At 44.9% G+C, this 27,058-nt stretch overlaps 1 protein-coding gene across 1 annotated transcript in view; it reads left to right on the top strand.

The window, feature by feature from the left end:
• The window catches only part of crybg2 (crystallin beta-gamma domain containing 2), a 56,617-nt gene that overhangs the window by 22,688 nt on the left and 6,871 nt on the right, over window positions 1–27,058 (top strand). The window contains exons 4-13 of the mRNA XM_066642764.1: window positions 4,482–6,054; window positions 13,837–13,884; window positions 14,848–14,966; window positions 21,475–21,697; window positions 22,182–22,321; window positions 22,479–22,605; window positions 23,058–23,093; window positions 23,682–23,821; window positions 23,990–24,116; window positions 24,356–24,510. Of these exons, the coding sequence (XP_066498861.1) occupies window positions 4,482–6,054; window positions 13,837–13,884; window positions 14,848–14,966; window positions 21,475–21,697; window positions 22,182–22,321; window positions 22,479–22,605; window positions 23,058–23,093; window positions 23,682–23,821; window positions 23,990–24,116; window positions 24,356–24,510 (2,688 nt within the window). The remainder of the gene's footprint in view (window positions 1–4,481; window positions 6,055–13,836; window positions 13,885–14,847; window positions 14,967–21,474; window positions 21,698–22,181; window positions 22,322–22,478; window positions 22,606–23,057; window positions 23,094–23,681; window positions 23,822–23,989; window positions 24,117–24,355; window positions 24,511–27,058) is intronic.

Raw genomic sequence — 27,058 nt, 5'->3', positions numbered from 1 at the left:
CACCTAAATGAACAATAAACTTCAGTTTTAATTATTTATTTTTTTTGTTTGCCTTATATAAACCTGTAAAAGTCATGTGAGATTCAGATAGTAATCACTGTATTAGGCTTGGTTTAACCGGTGATCAGTCACCGTGAACTTTTGACACTCAGTTTGGTTGTTTTTGTGGAAATATTTGCTGCACTGACAAAATTAACATTCCTTTTTAATAGCCATGTTTATGTCAAACAGCTTCTAGAGCCCAAAGGAGAATGCATTAAAGTGCCATTTAATGTGGAGTGGAGTGCACATTAAAAAGGAAACGAAATGAAAAACCCAGCACCTTTCCCAAGCCATTCATGTTTTTACCAGGAAATCAGCATCAGTTAGCACATTAGCTTACTCCTCGGTCTTCAGGAGCTCCGGTGTGGTGCCCAGTCTCACCTCCACTGGTTTTGAGGGTCCTTGGTGCGTGAAAACAGAACGGTGAGATGAGAATAGGCATCACACCATTGATATATCACTGTGCCTTATTTTTCAAACAGTGGTAATTTACATTTTAAGTCAGGAATTTTACCACGATTTACAGTGAATCCCGTAACCTTGTCTAGAAGGCACTAATAACATCCCTCATTGGTTAATGGCAGAAGGGAACCATCATGGCCCTCTACAGGCTATTCTTGCCATTGGCTCATGTACAGCTGCTCCATGTGTTTCCATAGAGGTTCTACACATTGTGCCAGGAAAGGGGCGGAGCTTGAAGCAGCTGAACTCACTTAATATAGAGGGGCATCTATAAAGCTTTGGATATGTGTAGTGATTGGGCCTTTAGAGGGCGCTGCTCCACCATCTTTAAACATAGTTCCCAAATGAGGGCCTAGTTTAGTTTGATCTGTGCCAAGAAAATGAAGCCAGATCTCTCCCCTCAAGTGAGTCACTTCATCCCGGAGTCTGTTTGTTGTTGTTTATAGAGAGAAATGATTTCCAGCGTGTGTTTGACTGAGCCCTGCACTGACCTCGTTCATTCATTTATTTGTTCATTTGTTCATTCATTTATTTATTCATTCACCTTCTGTAAAGACACCATTCTGATCAGGGCTGCGGTGGGTCTTGATCCCGATCCAGAATCACTGAGTGCAAGGCAGGAACACACACACACACACCTGTGGACAGTCACACACACCTGACAAGAAGTTTAATACAACTGTGACATGGTGTGGTTCTGTTCCCGAACTGAAGGTGGAGACAGTGAGGTTTGCAGGTTCCACCCCAGATGAAGATTTATCTGCAGCTCTAGAGGAAGTGAGGCATGGTGTGGACACAAGAAAATGAACAGGCAGATTACACAGCGCTGCGCAGAACGTGTAAATACAGACGTTAAGGGCAGGAGGTCAGTCTAGTTTGAGAACAGTGTTCTTGGCTGGGTGTGTGAGGCAGATTCTCCTTTTTCCAGTGCCTCCGGGGACACTCAGCTCCCTTCAGCAGCAGCTCATAAAACTCCAGAATAACATTCTGCTCAAGTTCAGATTCGCTCAGCGTCCCTGAAGCTTTCCTGCAGCTAATACAATAAAGATCACAAACACACATCACAATACTCACTGCAGCTACACACACTCATAATACATAAACATGGGGCAGCCGTGGCCTTGTGGTTAGGGAACTGGGCTTGTGCCGGTTCGATCCCCAGAGCCGGCAGGTCATGACTGAAGTGCCCTTGAGCAAGGCATCTAACCTCCAACTGCTCCTTGGGCACCGCGGCTAGGGCTGCCCACTGCCCCCTAGTGTTCACTAGTGTGTGTGTAAATGTGTGTTTCACTGCACGGATTGGGTTAAATGCGGAGAACAAATTCGGCTCTGTGTGTGCACAGTGGCCAATAAAGTGATTCTAATTGTAATTATATACCATCAAACTAAACACTGCAAATATACACACCACAAATACATGCTATCACAGTTCACACCACAATTACACACACAGTACACCCCGCAAATACATACTGCTGCTACACATTGAAAATATACACCATCATAATACCCACCTCAACTAAACATTCTTACAATACACACTGCAGCCACACACCTCACAAACCACACTATACCTCACAGTACACACTGCTGCTATATACAGTCACAACACACACCACAAATGCACACTGCAATTAGACCCCTTCACAATACACATCATATCTACTCTCACAGTACACACTGTAACTACACACACTGACAATACCCACTGCAAATACACACCAACAGAGTACACTCTGCAAATGCACAACATGCACTGCAAATACACACTTTCTATATATATATATATATATATATATATATATATATATATATATATATATATATATATATATATATATATATATCGTAACTAGGGCGGCACGGTGGCACAGCAGGTAGGTGTCACAGTCACACAGCTCCAGGGACCTGGAGGTTGTGGGTTTGATTCCCGCTCCGGGTGACTGTCTGTGAGGAGTGTGGTGTGTTCTCTCTGTGTCTGCGTGGGTTTCCTCCGGGTGACTGTCTGTGAGGAGTGTGGTGTGTTCTCCCTGTGTCTGCGTGGGTTTCCTCCGGGTGACTGTCTGTGAGGAGTGTGGTGTGTTCTCTCTGTGTCTGCGTGGGTTTCCTCCGGGTGACTGTCTGTGAGGAGTGTGGTGTGCTGTCCTTGTGTCTGCGTGGGTTTCCTCCGGGTGACTGTGAGGAGTGTGGTGTGTTCTCCCTGTGTCTGCGTGGGTTTCCTCTGGGTGCTCCGGTTTCCTCCCACAGTCCAAAAACACAAGTTGGTAGGTGGATTGGTGACTCAAAAGTGTCCGTAGGTGTGAGTGTGTGAGTGAATGTGTGAGTGTGTGTCGCCCTGTGAAGGACTGGTGCCCCCTCCAGGGTGTATTCCCGCCTTGCGCCCAATGATTCCAGGTAGGCTCTGGACCCACCGCGACCCTGAACTGGATAAGGGTTACAGATAATGAATGAATGAATGAATATCGTAACTACAAAAACAAACCCTCATGCTCTCACAATACACATCTCGTATACACACCACAAATACACACAATGACAATACACACCCTCACATTACACACCACAATACACACCGCAAACACACACCCTCACAATAGCAGGGCTGCCAACTTTGAGGAATTTGTTGGAAGCAGATTTAGAGTCACACAGTTGAGCCAGTGAGTTAGAAATAATAAAAAGTGACAGGCCAGTATTTGCATTTCTTGTCACCTTCAGAAGCGTTTAAGACATCCCACTCTAAACCCACAGTGATTATGGAGTTGGTTCCACCTGTGCAGCTATAACAGCAGATTTGGAGCTCAATCACTGAGTTAGCAGAGCATTTTTCAGTGAATTCTTTGGAATGACCCATTCTTTCTGTTTGTAAAGACATACTGCATGAAGTGGTGCTTGATTTTGAACACCTGTGGCAATTGAACTGAATGAAACACCTGAATTCAATGATTAGGGGTCTGTCCCAACACTTTTGTCCATATCTATGGGTTGCAGTCATGTGATTATTTTACTTTTTTTGTTTTTTAGGGTGTGGGCACCATATTGGTGACTGATTGTCTGGTTTCAGAGCGCAGCACTAATGTAAACAGATGGGAAATATGGATAAATTCATGTCATGCACAGCTCCTCTCCTTGTGCTGGAGAGTCTCATAGCACTCAGAAGCACACCGTCTAATTCTTGCAGAATGTGGAGGAAAAGGCTGTTATGTGCTGTTAGCCACATTAGCATCTTTGTCACTGAATCAAATAGAAAACTGGTAGTATGTTAAACTCCAAAGCATATCTCTGCTCTTGTGACAGAACCTGTATATTATTCATGAGTGATCAGTGAGAGAAGTTTTCACACTGCAGCGACGCGGAGGCTGTACACCAAATGTCCCTCTGCACCCTCTGTAGGGCGCAGTGTCTGTCATACAATAAAAGTTTTTGTAAAATTATGTAGAAAATCATTTTTAATGAGCTATAAAGTTTACATTTCCCTGTTGTATTAGCTTCTAAACACAGTCTGGGTGTAGTATTATTAGTTTAATTTCTTGTGACGTGCACTATATTGAGAGTGTGGGGCTATTTGGGATGTGGCTTGGATGTGTCTACTGACTGACACAGACGAACAGAGCTTTGTTTACAAACGTGACGCAGATAAATGGAGTAGGGTTTCATAATCATTGCTTTCATTTCAACGTCTGAATGAGGACTAATGATGTTAAAAAGTTGTTTATCAGTGTATTGCTAACAAGCTAGGCTAGCACGGCTATCCTAAAGACATATACCTACATTTTCTTCAGCATAAATCCTTCATATTGCAGATGGAAATCAGAAACACACTTATAAAATATCTTCCACAGGGAAACAGCAAACACTACACACTACAAATACAAAACAGGGGTGTACACAACTACACACCCTCACTCCACACCGCAAATACAGAGGTGGATGTATTGTGGGTGGGCTGTAGTTAATGTGTCCTGTTTGTTCTGTTGTAGGTTCTCCCATGTTCTCCCAGTTCTCAGTACCGTAGAGGAAGAACCGGAAGCTGAGAGTTGTGCAGAAGCTGGTTCTTGGTCAGACTCAGAGATGAGTTCTGGGGTCAGAGTTTTGAGCACCACTTTTACTCTGCGGCCGAGAGCATCTGTGGAGGACAGAGGCGATGGGAAACGCTTCCACAAAGTGTCTCTGGTCAGCAGCAACAGCTCAGAGATGGATTCCAGTGAAAACGGACTGACGTACGAAGGGGAGACTAGGGGAGCCAGCTATGAGACATGGGAAACTCAGAGGGAGAACTTCAGAAGTTATAACCCGTCTGTTGCAGGCTCTGAGATACGCTCAGGTCACTCTGTGTATGCCTCTAGCTCTGAGCCACACACTCACCCCTCCTCCTCTTCCTTCTCCTCTGAGTCTCCGCCCTCCTCTGTCTCCATGGATACCACAGATAACTTCACCTGGGGAAACCTGAGGAGCGAAGTCCGGGAGGAGGAGAGTGGGTGGAGCGTGGAGGAGCTTCCTACACCGGGCAGAGAGAGAGAGAGAGGAATAACAAACACAGGCTCAGGCTCGCACGCCCTGGAGTCGGACGGGTTTCTCTCCGGCGTTTTCAAGGCCACGCGAGTTGAGCTTCCCTCCTCCCCTACAGAACCAGAACCAGAACCGGAACCAGACTCTGAATCTGATCCCTCGATGCCTACATCTCCTCATGATATGGACACCTTGCTGGACACCCTGAAGAGCATGGGCCCTCCTGTCCGTCACAGACCTGTGCGCAACTCCGGAATTCAGTTCTCCTCACTTCCTCCAATTGTGGAAGATGCTTCAATCCTCAGCTCTGCCCCTGTGTCCAGCCCCACGTCTCCAGTGCCTAAAGACTCGTTCACCAGCCTGCCTCCAGACCTGGGGCTCAACTGGAGCACCATGAAAGATATGCGTTCCCCTCTGGCGATGCTGAAAGAGCAGCATGGTCTGGATCTCCCTGGTAGGAGTCTCATCTTGCCGTCACGTGTGTCCAGTATCGGCAGCCTACTGAACCGCAAGGGTTCCCTCCCCGAGCTCAGTCAGGACGACAGCCCTCAGGTCAACTTCGGCTCATCTCGCCTGGACCACAGCCTCCTCTTTTCCAGCTACCGCTCAGAGGAGAACGGAAAAGCCTATGAACCCCGTTCACTCTTCCGAGCGGCTTCTCTTCCCGAGGTGAGCTCTGGGTTCGAGCGCATCAGCGTTCCCCCGAAAGCCTTAGATGCCTTCAATCCTGGGACGTCCCGACTGGAGCGTCTCTCTTTCCTCACATCTCCCCCGGGCTCCCTCTCCGGGTTAACCGACTCACCTCGGGTCAGCGTCTCGCCCCTCAGCCCGACATTCAACCATACGGCGCCTCAGAATCTAGATCTGTACCAAGCCCCAGCCGAGTCTCCCTTCAGGCATCCCGCCCCTCCCAGCCTCCAGAGGAGTCTTAGCGGAGGCTCAAATGATGGGTCGCCCATCTATAATGACATCCACAGAGGATTCGGGCCAGAACTGGTACCCGAGAGACACTATACCAAGTACAGAGCCTTCCCTGATGCTTACGTGAGTACAGATTTATTTCATAATCCAGCCTCATTTGGGGTTTCTTTAAAACTTCTTTAAATATCTTTCAGTTAAATATCTTTCCCTGTGACGCTCTCATTCTTTCCTCTCTGAGACTCTAATGAGTAAAGAGAGGTCAACGAGTGAGAAAAGACTCATGAACACATGCAGGTCCTTCCACATCAGAACAAACTAATGTCCAAAATCTGGAGAAATCTCCATCTCCAGAAAAGTGAAAAACAAAACACAGACACTGTTTTTATTTATCTCCATTGACACTAGGAATAAGCTCAGAAACGTTGCTGTGATATCGCTACCAGAGAAACTTCTGGACTTTCCAGCTTCAACAAAACAATATGTTCCAGTGACACTCAGAGCTCAGGGAGTGAAAGGCTCAAGGCAAATGACACCTCGGATAAAAACAACGACAATGGAGCGCAGACTGGTGTCCATTACCGCCGTCATCATGCAGTATTCACGAGTCCAGCAGATCCCCCGCCCCCTCCAAAACCAACTCCTGCAAACGGACACTTAACCCAAGTAGAGTTGGCTGCACTTCCTGCTGTGCAGGGGTCCGGCCTCAGGGTTAATGGGTGTTTAATTTATGTTATCATTAAACTGTGGTTTTACCTGAGGGCTCTCTGCCTGCAGAGTAATGACCTGATGGCTGTAATTCCTTTCTCAGGAAGAGCACAGAGCAGGGCAAAACGGCACAGTGTCTGATGGTATCTGAAGGTTCTGATGAAGTTAAAACAGGTTTCAGAAGAATGTGCAGCGACATTGGAACACGGTTTTTAAGAAACAGACAGTCGTTCCTTCAGTTAAATATAACAGCAGTGCACTCCTGTAAATAAAGGTGCTACAAAGGGCCTCTTAAGAACCACATTAGATTCCATAGAGAACCATGTTTGTTGATATGTTTAAGTGGGTAAAGAACCTTAAGATTAAGTGATGGATTTTTAAAAAGGTTCTTCACACTCACACATCTCTCACATGGTTCTTTATGGAACCAAACATGGGGTTCTTCTATGGCATCGCTCAAAGAACTCTTTGTAGCGCCCTTGTTTTAAAAACGTGAGGGTGTTAACGTGCACGCGATCCGAACTTGGGAAATCAGATAAAAGGAAGATTCAGAGTTTACATGAGTCCAGCAATAATCTGATTTCTGCTTTGCAACAGCCAGTTAACATCACTGTGTCTTTTTGTAAACACAGACACGCATTATCTGCAAATACAGACCTTCTTTTCTATTATATCTAATATTAACCCAGTGCTGCCCTTCTCACAGCTTTCTCTACATTGCTGCTGGGTAGAGTTTTAACAAGTTAATCTGCAATGTACATCTCAGAATGCATACCTAATATCATCACAGTCCAGTGAAAAACAGGTATCTCCCATTTTAGTAACTTTATAGGAGAAGGAAAAAAGCCTTGTCAACTTTAAGTGGAAGTCAATGTAAAAAGACTGGGGCATTTTTATTGCTTCACTCATCATGGGATTTTTATTCAATGTGAAAAATGTGGACAGCTGCTGTGGTCAAAACATGTAGTAAACGAAACATTCACAAACATGGAGATACATGTGATTAATTGGACAGCAGCAATAGGTTTAAGTTTATTTTATCCCTTAATAACTTAATTAAAAATACAGGTAATATACATTCTAAATGGTCTGTTATGAATAACGTGCTTGCCTGCATGATAATAATAAACATGAAGGTCCCTGGAGGTTGGGAAACTAGATTGAGCCTTTACTTGAGCATTCCAAGGGCACTAGAAAGGAGCCAGTGTACAAGCAGCAATTGTGGCTTGGTGGAAATTGGTGGAACTTTATCCTCCCAACACCCCAAACTCCTGGAGGGTGAATAATCCTCCACCAGGGCATTTTTTGGGTCATTGGTTTACAATGCGCATTTTACCAAAAAATACCCAGATGTAAATCTTATAGTGTTTATTTGTATTATACAGCGTCCCTCCATTACAGAAAGAGATCCGAGCTGCTGGACAGGTGTGTGTGTGTGTGTGTGTGTGTGTGTGTGTGTGGTAAGGACTGGGGGGCAGGCAGTGTTATATAAAGAATTCTTAGATACAATTAGGTACAGAATGATTTTCTGCACTTTGTTTGTGTGGCAGATTTATATAAATAATTTATTTTATACAAAATCAGAATCAGAAGTTACTGTTGTTTACAAAATAAGCAAATGTACGCAAGTAAAAAGTTAACAAATGAAAAAAATTAATTAAAAATTAAATATATCCAATTAAATATATTAAATATTAATAAAACTAATAATAACATAACACAGGGCGGCACGATGGTGCAGCAGGTAGGTGTCGCAGTCACACAGCTCCAGGGGCCTGGAGGTTGTGGGTTAGATTCCTGCTCTGGGTGACTGTCTGTGAGGAGTGTGGTGTGTTCTCCCTGTGTCTGCGTGGGTTTCCTCCGGGTGACTGTCTGTGAGGAGTGTGGTGTGTTCTCCCTGTGTCTGTGTGGGTTTCCTCCGGGTGACTGTCTGTGAGGAGTGTGGTGTGTTCTCCCTGTGTCTGCGTGGGTTTCCTCCGGGTGACTGTCTGTGAGGAGTGTGGTGTGTTCTCCCTGTGTCTGCGTGGGTTTCCTCCGGGTGACTGTCTGTGAGGAGTGTGGTGTGTTCTCCCTGTGTCTGCGTGGGTTTTCTCCGGGTAACTGTCTGTGAGGAGTGTGATGTGTTCTCCCTGTGTCTGCGTGGGTTTCCTCCGGGTGACTGTCTGTGAGGAGTGTGGTGTGTTCTCCCTGTGTCTGCGTGGGTTTCCTCCGGGTGACTGTCTGTGAGGAGTGTGGTGTGTTCTCCCTGTGTCTGCGTGGGTTTTCTCCGGGTGACTGTCTGTGAGGAGTGTGGTGTGTTCTCCCTGTGTCTGCGTGGGTTTCCTCCGGGTGACTGTCTGTGAGGAGTGTGGTGTGTTCTCCCTGTGTCTGCGTGGGTTTCCTCCGGGTGACTGTCTGTGAGGAGTGTGGTGTGTTCTCCCTGTGTCTGCGTGGGTTTCCTCCGGGTGACTGTCTGTGAGGAGTGTGGTGTGTTCTCCCTGTGTCTGCGTGGGTTTCCTCCGGGTGACTGTCTGTGAGGAGTGTGGTGTGTTCTCCCTGTGTCCGCGTGGGTTTTCTCCGGGTAACTGTCTGTGAGGAGTGTGATGTGTTCTCCCTGTGTCTGCGTGGGTTTCCTCCGGGTGACTGTCTGTGAGGAGTGTGGTGTGTTCTCCCTGTGTCTGCGTGGGTTTCCTCCGGGTGACTGTCTGTGAGGAGTGTGGTGTGTTCTCCCTGTGTCTGCGTGGGTTTCCTCCGGGTGACTGTCTGTGAGGAGTGTGGTGTGTTCTCCCTGTGTCTGCGTGGGTTTCCTCCGGGTGACTGTCTGTGAGGAGTGTGGTGTGTTCTCCCTGTGTCTGCGTGGGTTTCCTCCGGGTGACTGTCTGTGAGGAGTGTGGTGTGTTCTCCCTGTGTCCGCGTGGGTTTTCTCCGGGTGACTGTCTGTGAGGAGTGTGATGTGTTCTCCCTGTGTCTGTGTGGGTTTCCTCCGGGTGACTGTCTGTGAGGAGTGTGGTGTGTTCTCCCTGTGTCTGCGTGGGTTTCCTCCGGGTGACTGTCTGTGAGGAGTGTGGTGTGTTCTCCCTGTGTCCGCGTGGGTTTTCTCCGGGTGCTCCGGTTTCCTCCCACAGTCCAAAAACACATGCTGGTAGGTTGATTGGCGACTCAAAAGTGACCGTAGTGTGTGAGTGAATGTGTGAGTCTGTGTGTGTTGCCCTGTAAAGGACTGGCGTCCCCTCCAGGGTGTATTCCCGCCTTGCTCCCAATGATTCCAGGTAGGCTCTGGACCCACCATGACCCTGAATTGGATAAGGGTTACAGATAATGGATGGATGGATGGATGGATAACATAACATTTATTTCACTGCAATAGTGTTTTCTTGAAATTAATAAAAGTGTTCTGTCATATCACCAAGAATATCGTTGTCGCCAAAATATTGTGATATAATTTTAGGGCCATATCGCTCACCCCTAATGTGCAGACTGAGAAATCCAAAAGAAACCAGGGGTGTGAGTGTAAATGCCCAAGTGAAGCTAAAATCCAGCTCTCTTAAATCGATTTCTTATTTGGGTTTCTAGAAAGTGGGGTATGCTGTTTACATGAACACGTGAATAACCAGATAACTGCAGAAACCCAATTAAAATGTAAACACTCCCCTGCCCCATTCAGCCCCATATAAACACACCGGTGCTGTCTCTGTGAGTACGACAGCGGCAGTTGACTCTCATTAGGACTGAGGCTGGTTCACACACTCTGGGTGTAATGTGAGTCCTGCAAGTTTGGAGTGAAAGACTGGTCATGAGAAGCTGTGTGAAAGCCTCTTATCGTCAGGGTGTAGGCGACTCGAGGCGTGAGGTAAACAGCTCCATCCTGCTCAGTCTCTTTATAGTAAACAGAGCGTAGTGTTCTGGGGAAGCTGGGAGTGGTGTTGCAGGTGGCAGTGTGGATTGTGTGATGCAGTGGAGTGTGTGTGAGGAGCAGGTAATGGCTTGGGAAAATGAATGAATTAATGAATGGCTTAATGCAGGACAATTCCACTTCTACGGTGCTTTTCTAGACGCTCGTATTTGGGGCGTTAGGGAGTTGCCTCCACCTCCATCAGCGTGCAGCCTCCACCTGTACAATGCACCGGCAGCCGATCTGTGCCATTCCCCTCACCACATATCAGCTATTAGGCAGAGTGGACGAGAAGGAAGACAGAAGTAACCACAGTGGCAGTGGGAAAACACTGAGTGCAGTGTCCCTGTCACTGCACTCATGCATTGGGATTCACACAGACCACCAGACCACAGGGACAGCGACCCCCTGTTCACCCCATTAACACCACCTCCAGCACCAACAAAGACTTCAATCTCCATTATAAAACATCAGTCTTAAGAAGGAACAATGTAATTAATTAACATTAATCACAGCATAATTTGCAATTAACTCTTTTTGCTTATTGATTGACAGCATTCATTTGCATTCTTTGTTGAGGCTGAGGTTATTACACAAATAATTAGACATTTTCCATCAATACACCTCACAGTTACTTAAACCGCCCCCTACACCCACAAAGGGTCTGGTTCGACAGAAGTGATTGTTTATGAAGTTCAGTGTTGTGGCAGGGAGCTCCGACTGCTGCGCTTCATTTGGTCCCTGATGGTATTCTCAGTGCTTGAATAGATGTGTGTGTGTGTGTGTTTTACTGTGGAATTTCTGCCCTCTGTTGTTTTTGAACACCTGCCGAGAAAGAGAAAGAGAGAGAATAAGAGGGAGGGAGGGAAAGATGGAGACGGACCAATTATTTTTCTCTCTAATGAGGTGTGATGATTGAGTTGATTCCTGTTCAGACACACCCAGAGGAATGCAGGTGTTTAACGTCAGTTTTATAAAACGTTTCAAACCTCTGTTATACCCATGTTATACCTGTGTTATACCAGCCTGGTATTCTGACTAAAGCATGTTATAAAGATGTTGATTACTGGAAGTAACAGTGTCATATATCAAGCAGAACCTGTACACACTGCTGCTAACACTACCTGCATGATTTGTGGTTAAGTTTATGGTTAGGGATAGTTTTATTATTTTTGTCAACACTTTTAGACCTCATTTAGAGAGAAAGAAATATAACTATGGAGCGCTAACCTGTTTAATCATGTCACGTTTGTAAACAGAGCTCTGTTCATCTGTCCGTCAGTAGAGGAGCAGGGCTGTATGCCAAAGTAGCACCAAACCTGCGACATAGTGCACATCACAGATAATAAAACTAATAATACAGACCATAATAAGAAGCACAAACTGTTATTTTATGACTGACACTGTGCCCTACGGATAAAGCATTATCCTCAAAGCATTTGCTCCACTCTCAGAGCGCAGGGACAGTGGGATCTGTTTATTTACCTGAGAAGTATGAGACAAAAAAAACACATGGCTTGAGACAGTTATACACTAAAACAGGAGTGAAATAAGACGATTACCGAAGCTTATGTATAATCTGTGTATGAATAACTCACACAAATTCAGAGAGAAGAGCCAAGAAACACATTAGAGACTGACGCACTAATGCTAATGCTAATGCTAATGTAGCTATGTTGTATGCCTCCTGACACAAAGAGGCAGTAGGCTTTTATGCTTCTGAGTGCTGTGAGACTCTCTCCAGCGCAGGGAGGGGAGCTGTGTATGAGATATGTGTTATGAGGAGATAAATTCTTTACTTCAACTCATGTCAGTAAAATCAGCCCAATGTTTATCTGTTTCTGTGTTCATTGATTAACACTGTGTACAGTTCCACCCCTGTACTATTTACACTAAGCGTTCCTGCCCCAAACTGCAAGCTATATATACTTCAACTTTATGTATGAAGCACGAATAATTGATTATAATTTTCCTAAGTGTAACTTGCACAAAGTATAGGTCCAACAGACTTCTGGATACTTCTCAGTGTAAATCAAATATGCTCAAGAGTAGTTATCTGTAGTTTATCACTAAGAAGGACATCAAATAAACTGACAGCATACGTGTTTCTTTTCAGTTTAAAGGAAATATAATATTTTTGTAGTTGTAAGAGACATCCACCAGCATACACACACACACACACACACACACACACACACAAACTCCACTGAACAGTTGAATTCAGTGTAATTTTTAGTGCTCCTCTGAACAGCAGCTTCCAAAGAAACTCACTGCTCCCCCCCACCCACCAACCGCCCACTCCCCCCCAACCACACACTCCGCCTCCACCCCAACCAGCTCCGAGGAGGACTGCTATAAACAGGAGCCTAATGAAATGTCTGATTGATAATAAGAAGGAAATGATTCTGAGCAACTCCCTGATTTGTGACAATAGTGGAACCGTCTTTGGTGCCGTACAGAACCCTTTTCTAAAATGTGCTGTATATAACCATCTATAGCACATTCTCTACCAAGCTGAAGAACCAATTCATGATGCAAAGAACCCTTTAATCGTGCAATCTTCAGGTGTTCAGGAACCATTAATAAAGAACCCTTGTAGAAGCATCGTTTTTAAGTGTGTAGAACGTAGTCGACTCCTGAATGAATCAATACTTTGAGCATCTGGAAGTAGGGATCAACCCTTGACAAATGATTCAGAGAGTTGAACCTCAGAGTCGACTCAGTCTCAGTTTTCCACAGGTATGTCACATATTTCTATGATCTGAACCTGCTGTAAACAGTGGATTATGACCCTATCCCAACTCTGTTTATGTATGGTTCTCTGTCCTGGGAAAAACAGCAGCTGTGTGAACCGTGAAAAGACATCAGCCGGTAGAATTCACAGACAGAAGTGGCTCTGACCACATCCCAAACTGCCTCCCATTTCAAAACCCGAGCGCAGAAAGAGGCAGAGGGAAAAGAGCTTGGCACCTGAAGGAAACTTTAAAATTATGAGGGTATAAACCATTCAAGAATGAAACAAAAGAGAGAGTGTGATTATCATTCCTCCCTCTGTGCTCTGTGGATGTTTACTTTTGACACTGATGTCACACCATACAGCGACAGTAGCTAATCTGATGCTGCACAGTTTGTTTTGGTCGTCAGTGGACACAGGACGCCACCTTCAAATGCTGTTGAGTGGGTGTTTTTGGTCGGTGGACTGTTCTTAGTCCAGCAGTGACCCCCTGGTTATACTCACTGTGTCCACCCTGTGAACTCTCAGTGTTGACGGGCTTTGACAAACTTTTGTTGGTGTGATGTCACTAAATTCCAGTCTTTTCTGTTTACAGCTGACGAAAGAGAAGGAGCATGGAAAACTCAACCCTCGTCCAGGAAAGGTGAGCTCATACACAAACACACACACACACACACATACACACACACACGCACGCACACACACGCACGCACGCAGGCACGCAAACACACACACGCGCACGCACGCACACAAACGCACACACACACACGCACACACATAGTCCATGGGAATGGTCAGCAGCTAATCAATGACCCATTGATCTGACCATGGCTTTTTAATCTGCAGCTACAGAGTCTTGTTTAGCCGGATAACATAATCTTGAATTCAGCTTACATTTTGGGCTTAAGTTACCTGGCTAACTCCTGTATTTCTCTGCGGTGATGGTGATCTGCACTCATTTATTTGCTCACATTCCAATCTTCTTCTCCATCACCCCAGTGTTTTACCCATGATGTGTTTGTGTTTTTGGGTATGTCTGTGTGTGTGTGTGTGTGTGTGTGTGTGTGTGTGTGTGTGTGAGAGAGAGAGAGAGAGATCAGAATGCCTTGCATAAGTGTCTGGTTTCAGTAGCACAAAGTTAAACAGTGTTCTCTATCTGTGTCAGTGTATGTGCTGCTCCCTGTGGCTGCCTTTGGTATTACACTGAACAATGAGGACATTGTTGGACAGAGACTCATTCACTCACTCACTCACTGGCTCACTCTCAGACTCACTCACTCACTCACTCACTCACTCACTCACTGGCTCACTGTCAGACTCATTCACTCACTCACTCACTCACTCTCAGACTCACTCACTCACTCACTCACTCACTGGCTCACTCTCAAACTCATTCACTCACTCACTCACTGGCTCACTCTCAGACTCACTCAGATACCCACACATACCCATTGATTCACTCGCTCACTCCCCCTGTCCAGTAAGTTACCTTACTTTTGACGTGCAGTAAACCGCTGCATTATAAACTGCTCTGGGAACACAGTTCCTCTGTTCTGCTGGTGATAATTCTGATCATTGACTGATCAGGTTTTTTCTGGTTGTTCAGATGTACATTTATGACCGTCCTGGGTTTTGTGGACAGAGGATTGAGCTTCGAGGAGACGTGGTGGACGCCACAGCCTGGAAATTTCCAGAGCGCATTTCCATCAGAGTTGTCCGAGGAGGGTGAGAGACACCAGATTACATTCACATGCAAAATAATCCAGATTAGAATCTGGATCTGATTACTATGCTCTTTCTCTGTGGGTGGATACCATAGACCTGAAAAACTTGCACTGAAACCCTTGTTCACTACACTGAAACACTTGCTCACTACACTGAAACCCTTACTCACTACACTGAAACCCTTGTTCACTACACTGAAACACTTGCACACTACACTGAAACACTTGCACACTACACTGAAACCCTTGTTCACTACACTGAAAAACTTGCACACTACACTGAAACACTTGCACACTACACTAAAACATTTGCTCACTACACTGAAACACTTGCACACTACACTGAAACCCTTATTCACTACACTGAAACACTTGCACACTACACTGAAACCCTTATTCACTACACTGAAACACTTGCACACTACACTGAAACACTTGCACACTACACTGAAACCCTTGTTCACTACACTGAAAAACTTGCACACTACACTGAAACACTTGCACACTACACTAAAACATTTGCTCACTACACTGAAACACTTGCACACTACACTGAAACCCTTATTCACTACACTGAAACACTTGCACACTACACTAAAACATTTGCTCACTACACTGAAACACTTGCACACTACACTGAAACCCTTATTCACTACACTGAAACACTTGCACACTACACTGAAACCCTTATTCACTACACTGAAACACTTGCACACTACACTGAAACACTTGCACACTACACTGAAACACTTGCACACTACACTGAAACACTTGCACACTACACTAAAACATTTGCTCACTACACTGAAACACTTGCACACTACACTGAAACCCTTATTCACTACACTGAAACACTTGCACACTACACTGAAACCCTTATTCACTACACTGAAACACTTGCACACTACACTGAAACGTTTGCACACTACACTGAAACCCTTATTCACTACACTGAAAAACTTGCACACTACACTGAAACACTTGCACACTACACTGAAACCCTTATTCACTACACTGAAACACTTGCACACTACACTGAAACGTTTACACACTACACTAAAACACTTGCACACTACACTGAAACACTTGCACACTACACTGAAACGTTTGCACACTACACTAAAACACTTGCACACTACACTGAAACACTTGCACACTACACTGAAACCCTTATTCACTACACTGAAACACTTGCTCACTACACTGAAACACTTGCACACTACACTGAAACCCTTGCACACTTCACTGAAAAACTTGCACACTACACTGAAACACTTTCTCACTACACTGAAATACTTGCACACTACACTGAAAAACTTGCACACTACACTAAAACATTTGCTCACTACACTGAAACCCTTGCACACTACACTGAAACCCTTGCACACTACACTGAAACACTTGCACACTACACTGAAACGTTTGCACACTACACTAAAACACTTGCACACTACACTGAAACACTTGCACACTACACTGAAACCCTTATTCACTACACTGAAACACTTGCACACTACACTGAAACACTTGCACACTACACTGAAACACTTGCACACTACACTGAAACCCTTATTCACTACACTGAAACACTTGCTCACTACACTGAAACACTTGCACACTACACTAAAACGTTTGCACACTACACTAAAACACTTGCAGACTACACTGAACCACTTGCACACTACACTGAAACACTTGAACACTACACTGAAACATTTGCACACTACACTGAAACACTTGAACACTACACTGAAACACTTGCACACTACATTGAAACCCTTGCTCACTACACTGAAACACTTGCACACTACACTGAAACCCTTGCTCACTACACTGAAACCCTTATTCACTACACTGAAACACTTGCACACTACACTGAAACCCTTATTCACTATACTGAAACACTTGCACACTACACTGAAACACTTTCTCACTACACTGAAACACTTGCACACTACACTGAAAAACTTGCACACTACACTGAAACCCTTGTTCACTACACTGAAACACTTGCACACTACACTGAAACCCTTGCACACTACACTGAAACACTTGCACACTACACTGAAACGTTTGCACACTACACTAAAACACTTGCACACTACACTGAAACACTTGCACACTACACTGAAACCCTTATTCACTACACTGAAACACTTGCACACTACACTGAAACACTTGCACACTACACTGAAACACTTGCACACGACACTGAAACCCTTATTCACTACACTGAAACACTTGCTCACTACACTGAAACACTTGCACACTACACTAAAACGTTTGCACACTACACTAAAACACTTGCAGACTACACTGAAACACTTGCACACTACACTGAAACACTTGAACACTACACTGAAACATTTGCACACTACACTGAAACACTTGAACACTACACTGAAACACTTGCACACTACATTGAAACCCTTGCTCACTACACTGAAACACTTGCACACTACACTGAAACCCTTGCTCACTACACTGAAACAATTGCTCACTACACTGAAACACTTGCTCACTACACTGAAACACTTGCACACTACACTGAAACACTTGCTCACTACACTGAAACACTTGCACACTACACTGAAACACCTGCTCACTACACTGAAACACTTGCACACTACACTGAAACTCTTGCACACTACACTGAAACTCTTGCACACTACACTGAAACATTTGCACACTACACTGAAACTCTTGCACACTACACTGAAACCCTTGTTCACTACACTGAAACACTTGCTCACTACACTGAAACCCTTGCACACTACACTGAAACACTTGCACACTACACTGAAACACTTGCACACTACACTGAAACACTTGCACACTACACTGAAACGCTTGCACACTACACTGAAACACTTGCACACTACACTGAAACACTTGCACACTACACTAAAACATTTGCTCACTACACTGAAACACTTGCACACTACACTGAAACCCTTATTCACTACACTGAAACACTTGCACACTACACTGAAACCCTTATTCACTACACTGAAACACTTGCACACTACACTGAAACGTTTGCACACTACACTGAAACCCTTATTCACTACACTGAAAAACTTGCACACTACACTGAAACACTTGCACACTACACTGAAACCCTTATTCACTACACTGAAACACTTGCACACTACACTGAAACGTTTACACACTACACTAAAACACTTGCACACTACACTGAAACACTTGCACACTACACTGAAACGTTTGCACACTACACTAAAACACTTGCACACTACACTGAAACACTTGCACACTACACTGAAACCCTTATTCACTACACTGAAACACTTGCTCACTACACTGAAACACTTGCACACTACACTGAAACCCTTGCACACTTCACTGAAAAACTTGCACACTACACTGAAACACTTTCTCACTACACTGAAATACTTGCACACTACACTGAAAAACTTGCACACTACACTGAAACACTTGCTCACTACACTGAAACCCTTGCACACTACACTGAAACCCTTGCACACTACACTGAAACACTTGCACACTACACTGAAACGTTTGCACACTACACTAAAACACTTGCACACTACACTGAAACACTTGCACACTACACTGAAACCCTTATTCACTACACTGAAACACTTGCACACTACACTGAAACACTTGCACACTACACTGAAACACTTGCACACTACACTGAAACCCTTATTCACTACACTGAAACACTTGCTCACTACACTGAAACACTTGCACACTACACTAAAACGTTTGCACACTACACTAAAACACTTGCAGACTACACTGAACCACTTGCACACTACACTGAAACACTTGAACACTACACTGAAACATTTGCACACTACACTGAAACACTTGAACACTACACTGAAACACTTGCACACTACATTGAAACCCTTGCTCACTACACTGAAACACTTGCACACTACACTGAAACCCTTGCTCACTACACTGAAACACTTGCTCACTACACTGAAACACTTGCTCACTACACTGAAACACTTGCACACTACACTGAAACACTTGCTCACTACACTGAAACACTTGCACACTACACTGAAACACCTGCTCACTACACTGAAACACTTGCACACAGGATTGAGCTTCGAGGAGACGTGGTGGATGCCACAGCCTGGAAATTTCCAGAGCGCATTTCCATCAGAGTTGTCCGAGGAGGGTGAGAGACACCAGATTACATTCACATGCAAAATAATCCAGATTAGAATCTGGATCTGATTACTATGCTCTTTCTCTATGGGTGGATACCATAGACCTGAAAAACTTGCACTGAAACCCTTGTTCACTACACTGAAACACTTGCACACTACACTGAAACACTTGCACACTACACTGAAACCCTTGTGCACTACACTGAAAAACTTGTACACTACACTGAAACACTTGCACACTACACTAAAACATTTGCTCACTACACTGAAACACTTGCACACTACACTGAAACCCTTATTCACTACACTGAAACACTTGCACACTACACTGAAACCCTTATTCACTATACTGAAACACTTGCACACTACACTGAAACACTTTCTCACTACACTGAAACACTTGCACACTACACTGAAAAACTTGCACACTACACTGAAACCCTTGTTCACTACACTGAAACACTTGCACACTACACTGAAACCCTTGCACACTACACTGAAACACTTGGACACTACACTGAAACGTTTGCACACTACACTAAAACACTTGCACACTACACTGAAACACTTGCACACTACACTGAAACCCTTATTCACTACACTGAAACACTTGCACACTACACTGAAACACTTGCACACTACACTGAAACACTTGCACACTACACTGAAACCCTTATTCACTACACTGAAACACTTGCTCACTACACTGAAACACTTGCACACTACACTAAAACGTTTGCACACTACACTAAAACACTTGCAGACTACACTGAAACACTTGCACACTACACTGAAACACTTGAACACTACACTGAAACATTTGCACACTACACTGAAACACTTGAACACTACACTGAAACACTTGCACACTACATTGAAACCCTTGCTCACTACACTGAAACACTTGCACACTACACTGAAACCCTTGCTCACTACACTGAAACAATTGCTCACTACACTGAAACACTTGCTCACTACACTGAAACACTTGCACACTACACTGAAACACTTGCTCACTACACTGAAACACTTGCACACTACACTGAAACACCTGCTCACTACACTGAAACACTTGCACACTACACTGAAACTCTTGCACACTACACTGAAACTCTTGCACACTACACTGAAACATTTGCACACTACACTGAAACTCTTGCACACTACACTGAAACCCTTGTTCACTACACTGAAACACTTGCTCACTACACTGAAACCCTTGCACACTACACTGAAACACTTGCACACTACACTGAAACACTTGCACACTACACTGAAACGCTTGCACACTACACTGAAACACTTGCACACTACACTGAAACACTTGCAGACTACACTGAAAAGCTTGCACACTACACTGAAACACTTTCTCACTACACTGAAACTCTTGCACATTACACTGAAAAGCTTGCACACTACACTGAAACACTTTCTCACTACACTGAAACTCTTGCACACTACACTGAAACGCTTGCACACTACACTGATACACTTGCACACTACACTGAAACACTTGCACACTACACTGAAACGCTTGCACACTACACTGAAACGCTTGCACACTACACTGAAACACTTGAACATTACACTGAAACACTTACTCACTACACTGAAACACTTGCACACTACACTGAAATACTTGCACACTACACTGAAACACTTACTCACTACACTGAAACACTTGCACACTACACTGAAACGCTTGCACACTACACTGAAACACTTACTCACTACACTGAAACGCTTGCACACTACACTGAAACGCTTGCACACTACACTTGCACACTTGCACACAGTGACACAATGGCACACTACACTGAAATGAGTGTTCAAGTGTTTCAGTGTATTTAGCCCTAAACAGACTCTCAAATGAACCCCTAATGGGTTTGAACTTGCAGACTCTCCCTCGCCTCAAGCTCAGAACTATAGCAGCTCTTCACTGCTGTCAATCACAACACAACCTCACCCTGGGCTATACACTCCTCTCTCTCTCTCTTTCCCTCTGTCTTTCTCCCTTTCTGTCTCTCTCTCTGTCTCTCTCTCTCTCTCTCTCTCTCTCTCTCTCTCTCTCTCTCTCTCGAAGTTTGTCGGGGCAGGTCTCTGTGATTCTTTAGGAATGTTCGTGGAAGTACTGTGGATTAGGCTCAGAAAATTAAGCCCTGACAATGAGAAAATATCCCTACTGTCCACTTTCCAGTAAAGTGTGTGTAAATGGTGTGTGGATAATTAACAGGGAATACTGATTGTGTCATGAAGATGCAGAAGGGAGTCCTTTAGTGTGTGTGTGTGTGTGTGCGTGTGTGTGTGTGTTTGTTTGTTGGTTTTCCTTTTCTGCAGATGGGTGTTATATGAAAAGCCTGATTTTAAAGGAGAGAAGATCGCTCTGGACGAAGGAGACATGGAACTGACCAATCCCTTCATTTTCACCCAAAACCAACAGAACGGAACCCCGAACGGAACAGAGGGCGGAACAGAGAATGGAAAACAGGAACCTGGGGAGAACCACACAGAACCAGAGCCAAGACGCTTCATCATTGGATCTCTGAGGAGAGCAGTGAGGGTACGACACACTGCATTAAACACACTTCAGTCAGAGTTGATATGTTCCTTCTGAGTTACACTGAAGCATCATGTGATGAGGCGTGTTTGACTTCACAGTTTTCATTGTTAATGTTGTTAAAGTAAACAGACCGGGAACACAGTTTAAAGATGGAGATGTAGGTGTTAATAGAGTGAGTGATGAGAGCTAAAGGAGACTCACTGAGCCCTTTTCCGGAACAGGCTGCAGAGCGCCCCCTGTGTTCAGAGAGAGACATTCACACAGCTCTTTCTGCAGTGGACAGGCGTCGTCTGTATCCAAAAGACAAGAGAGAAACTGGTACCAGTGGTTTCTCAAATCCTCTCTCAGGAGAACAGCATTCCTGAAATCTCCTTATTTCTTAGTGTTTCTCAGGAAAACAGGGTTCCGCAGATCTCTTTATTTCTCTGTTTTCTCTAAGGAGAACAGCATTTATAAGACCTATTTATTCCTCTGTGCTTCTCAGGATTACAGTGTCCCTGAGATCTGTTTGTTTCCGGAGGAGAATGCGGAAGGGAAGAAGGTGGTGTTCCGGGACACTTCGGAGGATGCCAGGATTTTCGGATTCCCTATTAAAGCGAACTCCATCATCATCAACGCTGGACTGTGAGACACACTCTTTATACACTGTCTTCAGACACACTCAGAGAGAGAGAGAGAGAGAGAGTGATAAAAAGAGATTTTCACATATAATACAGTAAACGGAAATGCTTTATTTTGTGGTATTAATGTGAGTGTGTGTGTGTGTGTGTGTGTGTATTAGGTGGCTGGTTTTTGCAGAACCATTCTTCCAGGGGGTTCCCAGGGTTCTGGAGGTGGGCGGGTTCACAAACCCAGCCTCGTGGGGCGTGACCCAGCCATACGTCGGCTCTCTGCACCCGCTCAAAATAGTGAGACTCTCTTTTAATTCTCTCACCTCTTAGGAACCATATTACATAAACCCCTTTTTTCAGTGCATGGACAATAATATGTTTACCTAGAGGCCACCAACACACACACTGTGAAACAAGATCACGCAGTTATCTTCCTGTGAGCTGCGTAAGTCAGAAAACATGGGATAAAACGAGCCATTCTTATTCTGCTTCGCTTCTGACGTCAACTGCAGAGACTTTAGAATTGCCCCGCCCCCTTGTCTGTGTCTGTCCAATCACAGGTGCACAAAGGCTCGTGGGGTTTTGATTAAAGCAGGTCACAGATATTTCAGGCCAAGACCCCAGAAATGTGTTCCCCTAGAGTGGGGGCCTTAATGAGTTAACATTTTCTACAAATAACTCTGTTAATCACTTTTTTAATCTGTGTCTGTCTGTCTGCGTATGCGTCTGCGTCTGTCTCTCTCTCATAGGGTGAACCGAGGGTGGAGAAGCCGAATGATCCTAAGGTAAGATCACTGGAGTGATTGTGTGTGTTGTGTTTTCACACTACATTACTTTACAGAGCTACACCCATCAGCCAAAACATTACAGACACCTTGTTCATTTACGCTCACTGTCCACTCTTTCAGCTCCACTGACCATACCTGTCTGACCGTCTGTCTGTTGCTCTGCATACTTCACCCTGTTCTTCAATGGTCAGAAACCTCCACAGGACCTCCACCGAGGTCACTGACCACAGGACACTGCTTGCTGGATGTTTTGGTCGGTGACACTGGGGGGTGTAAAAACTCCAGCAGCACTGCTGTGTCTGATCCACTCTACACCAGCACAACACACACTAACACACCACCACCACGTCAGTGTCACTGCAGCACTGAGAATGATCCACCACCACATCACACCTGCTCTGTGGGGGTCCTGTGGGGTGAAAGAGTGCTAACAAAGTATGCAGAGCAACTACATTCTGTAGTTGTGGAAGTACAGATTGACCCCTACGGGCAGTGGAGCTGAGAGAATGGACACTCACTGTAGATACATTTAGATGGGTGTAATGCCATGGCTGATCTGTGTGTGTGTGTGGTTTAACCCTTCAGCTGGTGATCTATGAAAAGCCATATTTCACCGGGAAGAGTCGAGAGATCTATACAAACACCAGGGACTTCATGACGAGGGAGGACCGGGCACAGACGGTGTTTATGTTCAACGCAGGGTCCATTAAAGTCCTCGGTGGAATGTGAGTCCTGTTTATTAACACTTACACAGACTGCTGTACATCTACCCTCACCCCCACGGTGTTCCAGGCGCCTTACCTTCCTCGTTCGCTGTCCTGCTTCTGTCTGGAGGGGTCTCATGTGTTTATCCTGTTAATTTCTCATCGTTTTTCCCGGTGTGTTGATCTCAGATGGGTGGGTTATGAGAAGGAAGGTTTCCGTGGCAACCAGTACCTGCTGGAGGAAGGGGAGTATCATGACTGGAGAGTCTGGGGGGGCAGGGATTCAGAACTGCGCTCCGCCCGAGTCATCCGAACTGTGAGTTCATCTTTATTTCTGTGTGTGTGTGTGTGTGTGTGTGTGTGTTAGTGTGATGTGGTATTACTGTGTGTGTGTGTGTGTGTGTGTGTGTGTGTGTGTGTGTTGTGGTGATACAGTCTGTTTTTGTGTGTTGTTGAGGTCATTGTATGTATTGTTTTGGTGCTACGTTGTGTGTGTCAGTTGCTGTGGTGTTAGAGTGTGTTTCTGTGACGTTACAGTGTGTGTTTGTGTTAAAGGACCTGTCCCAGCCGGTCCTGGTGATGATTGAGATGCCGGGAGGAGACGAGGAAGGTGAGGAAGAGCGGACGTTCGAGGTGACGGAGGCTGTTCCAGATGTAGAGCCTTTTGGATTCAAAACAATGACGCGATCTATCCACGTCCTCAGTGGAGCGTATGTACTCTGGCACACAGTTTATCACACTCCATTCTCACTGCACTCTCACTCTATTCTCACTACACCCTCATTTCACTCTCACTAAAGTCCCCCTACACTCTCACATGTCTCACTACATTCTTACTACCCTCTCAGCTCTCTCTCACTACACTCACTTAAGTCTCATTACACACTCATTCTACTCTCACTTCACTCTGACTACAGTCTCATTACACTCTCACAATGCTCTCAGTCCACTCTCACTAAAATCTCACTACACTCTCACCTCTCTCTCATTACACTCACAAAAATGTTTGTCACACAACACTCTCACTAGTCTCAGTACACTCACACAAGTCTCACTACACTCTCACTAAAAACTCACTCCACTGTCACTACATACTGAATATAATCACACTACATCCTCAATACACGCTCACTCCAATCTTACTGCATTCTCACTACACACTCACTCCAATCTTACTGCACTCTCACTACACGCTCACTCCAATCTTACTGCACTCTCACTACACGCTCACTCCAATCTTACTGCACTCTCACTACACACTCACTCCAATCTTACTGCACTCTCACTACATGCTCACTCCAATCTTACTGCACTCTCACTACACACTCACTCCAATCTTACTGCACTCTCACTACACGCTCACTACAATCTTACTGCACTCTCACTACATGCTCACTCCAATCTTATTGCACTCTCACTACACACTCACTCCAATCTTACTGCACTCTCACTACACGCTCACTCCAATCTTACTGCATTCTCACTACATGCTCACTCTAATCTTACTGCACTCTCAGTACACTCTCGCTCCAATCTTACTGCATTCTCACTACATGCTCACTCCAATCTTACTGCACTCTCACTACACACTCACTCCAATCTTACTGCACTCTCACTACATGCTCACTCCAATCTTACTGCACTCTCACTACACGCTCACTCCAATCTTACTGCACTCTCACTACACGCTCACTCCAATCTTACTGCACTCTCACTGCAGGCTCACTCCAATCTTACTGCACTTTCACTACATGCTCACTCCAATCTTACTGCACTCTCAGTACACGCTCACTCCAATCTTACTGCACTCTCACTACACGCTCACTAAAATCTTAATGCACTCTCACTACATGCTCACTCCAATCTTACTGCACTCTCACTACACACTCACTACAATCTTACTGCACTCTCACTACACGCTCACTACAATCTTACTGCAATCTCACTACACGCTCACTCCAATCTTACTGCACTCTCACTACACACTCACTCCAATCTTACTGCACTCTCACTACACGCTCACTACAATCTTACTGCAATCTCACTACACGCTCACTACAATCTTACTGCAATCTCACTACACGCTCACTCCAATCTTACTGCACTCTCACTACACACTCACTCCAATCTTACTGCACTCTCACTACACGCTCACTCCAATCTTACTGCAATCTCACTGCACACTCACTCCAATCTTACTGCACTCTCACTACACGCTCACTACAATCTTACTGCACTCTCACTACACGCTCACTCCAATCTTACTGCACTCTCACTACATGCTCACTCCAATCTTACTGCACTCTCACTACACACTCACTCCAATCTTACTGCACTCTCAGTACACGCTCACTACAATCTTACTGCAATCTCACTACATGCTCACTCCAATCTTACTGCACTCTCACTACACACTCACTCCAATCTTACTGCACTCTCACTACACACTCACTCCAATCTTACTGCACTCTCAGTACACGCTCACTCCAATCTTACTGCATTCTCACTACACGCTCACTCCAATCTTACTGCACTCTCACTACATGCTCACTCCAATCTTACTGCACTCTCACTGCAGGCTCACTCCAATCTTACTGCACTCTCACTGCAGGCTCACTCCAATCTTACTGCACTCTCACTGCAGGCTCACTCCAATTTTACTGCACTCTCACTACATGCTCACTCCAATCTTACTGCACTCTCACTACACACTCACTCCAATTTTACTGCACTCTCACTACACACTCACTCCAATTTTACTGCACTCTCACTACATGCTCACTCTAATCTTACTGCACTCTCACTACATGCTCACTCCAATCTTACTGCACTCTCACTGCAGGCTCACTCCAATTTTACTGCACTCTCACTACATGCTCACTCCAATCTTACTGCACTCTCACTACACACTCACTCCAATTTTACTGCAATCTCACTACATGCTCACTGCAATCTTACTGCACTCTCATTACATGCTCACTCCAATCTTACTGCACTCTCACTACACACTCACTCCAATCTTACTGCACTCTCACTTCACCCTCACTCCAATCTTACTGCACTCTCACTACATGCTCACTCCAATCTTACTACACTCTCACTACACACTCACTCCAATTTTACTGCAATCTCACTACATGCTCACTCCAATCTTACTGCACCCTCACTACGTTCTCACTGCAATCTTACTGCACTCTCACTACACGCTCACTCCAATCTTACTGCACTCTCACTACACACTCACTCCAATCTTACTGC

The sequence above is a fragment of the Hoplias malabaricus genome, chromosome 13 (genome assembly GCF_029633855.1).
Source record: "Hoplias malabaricus isolate fHopMal1 chromosome 13, fHopMal1.hap1, whole genome shotgun sequence".
Lineage (NCBI taxonomy): Eukaryota > Metazoa > Chordata > Actinopteri > Characiformes > Erythrinidae > Hoplias > Hoplias malabaricus.
The sequence above is the reverse complement of the archived record's forward strand: the minus strand, read 5'-3'. Positions and strand labels throughout refer to the sequence as shown.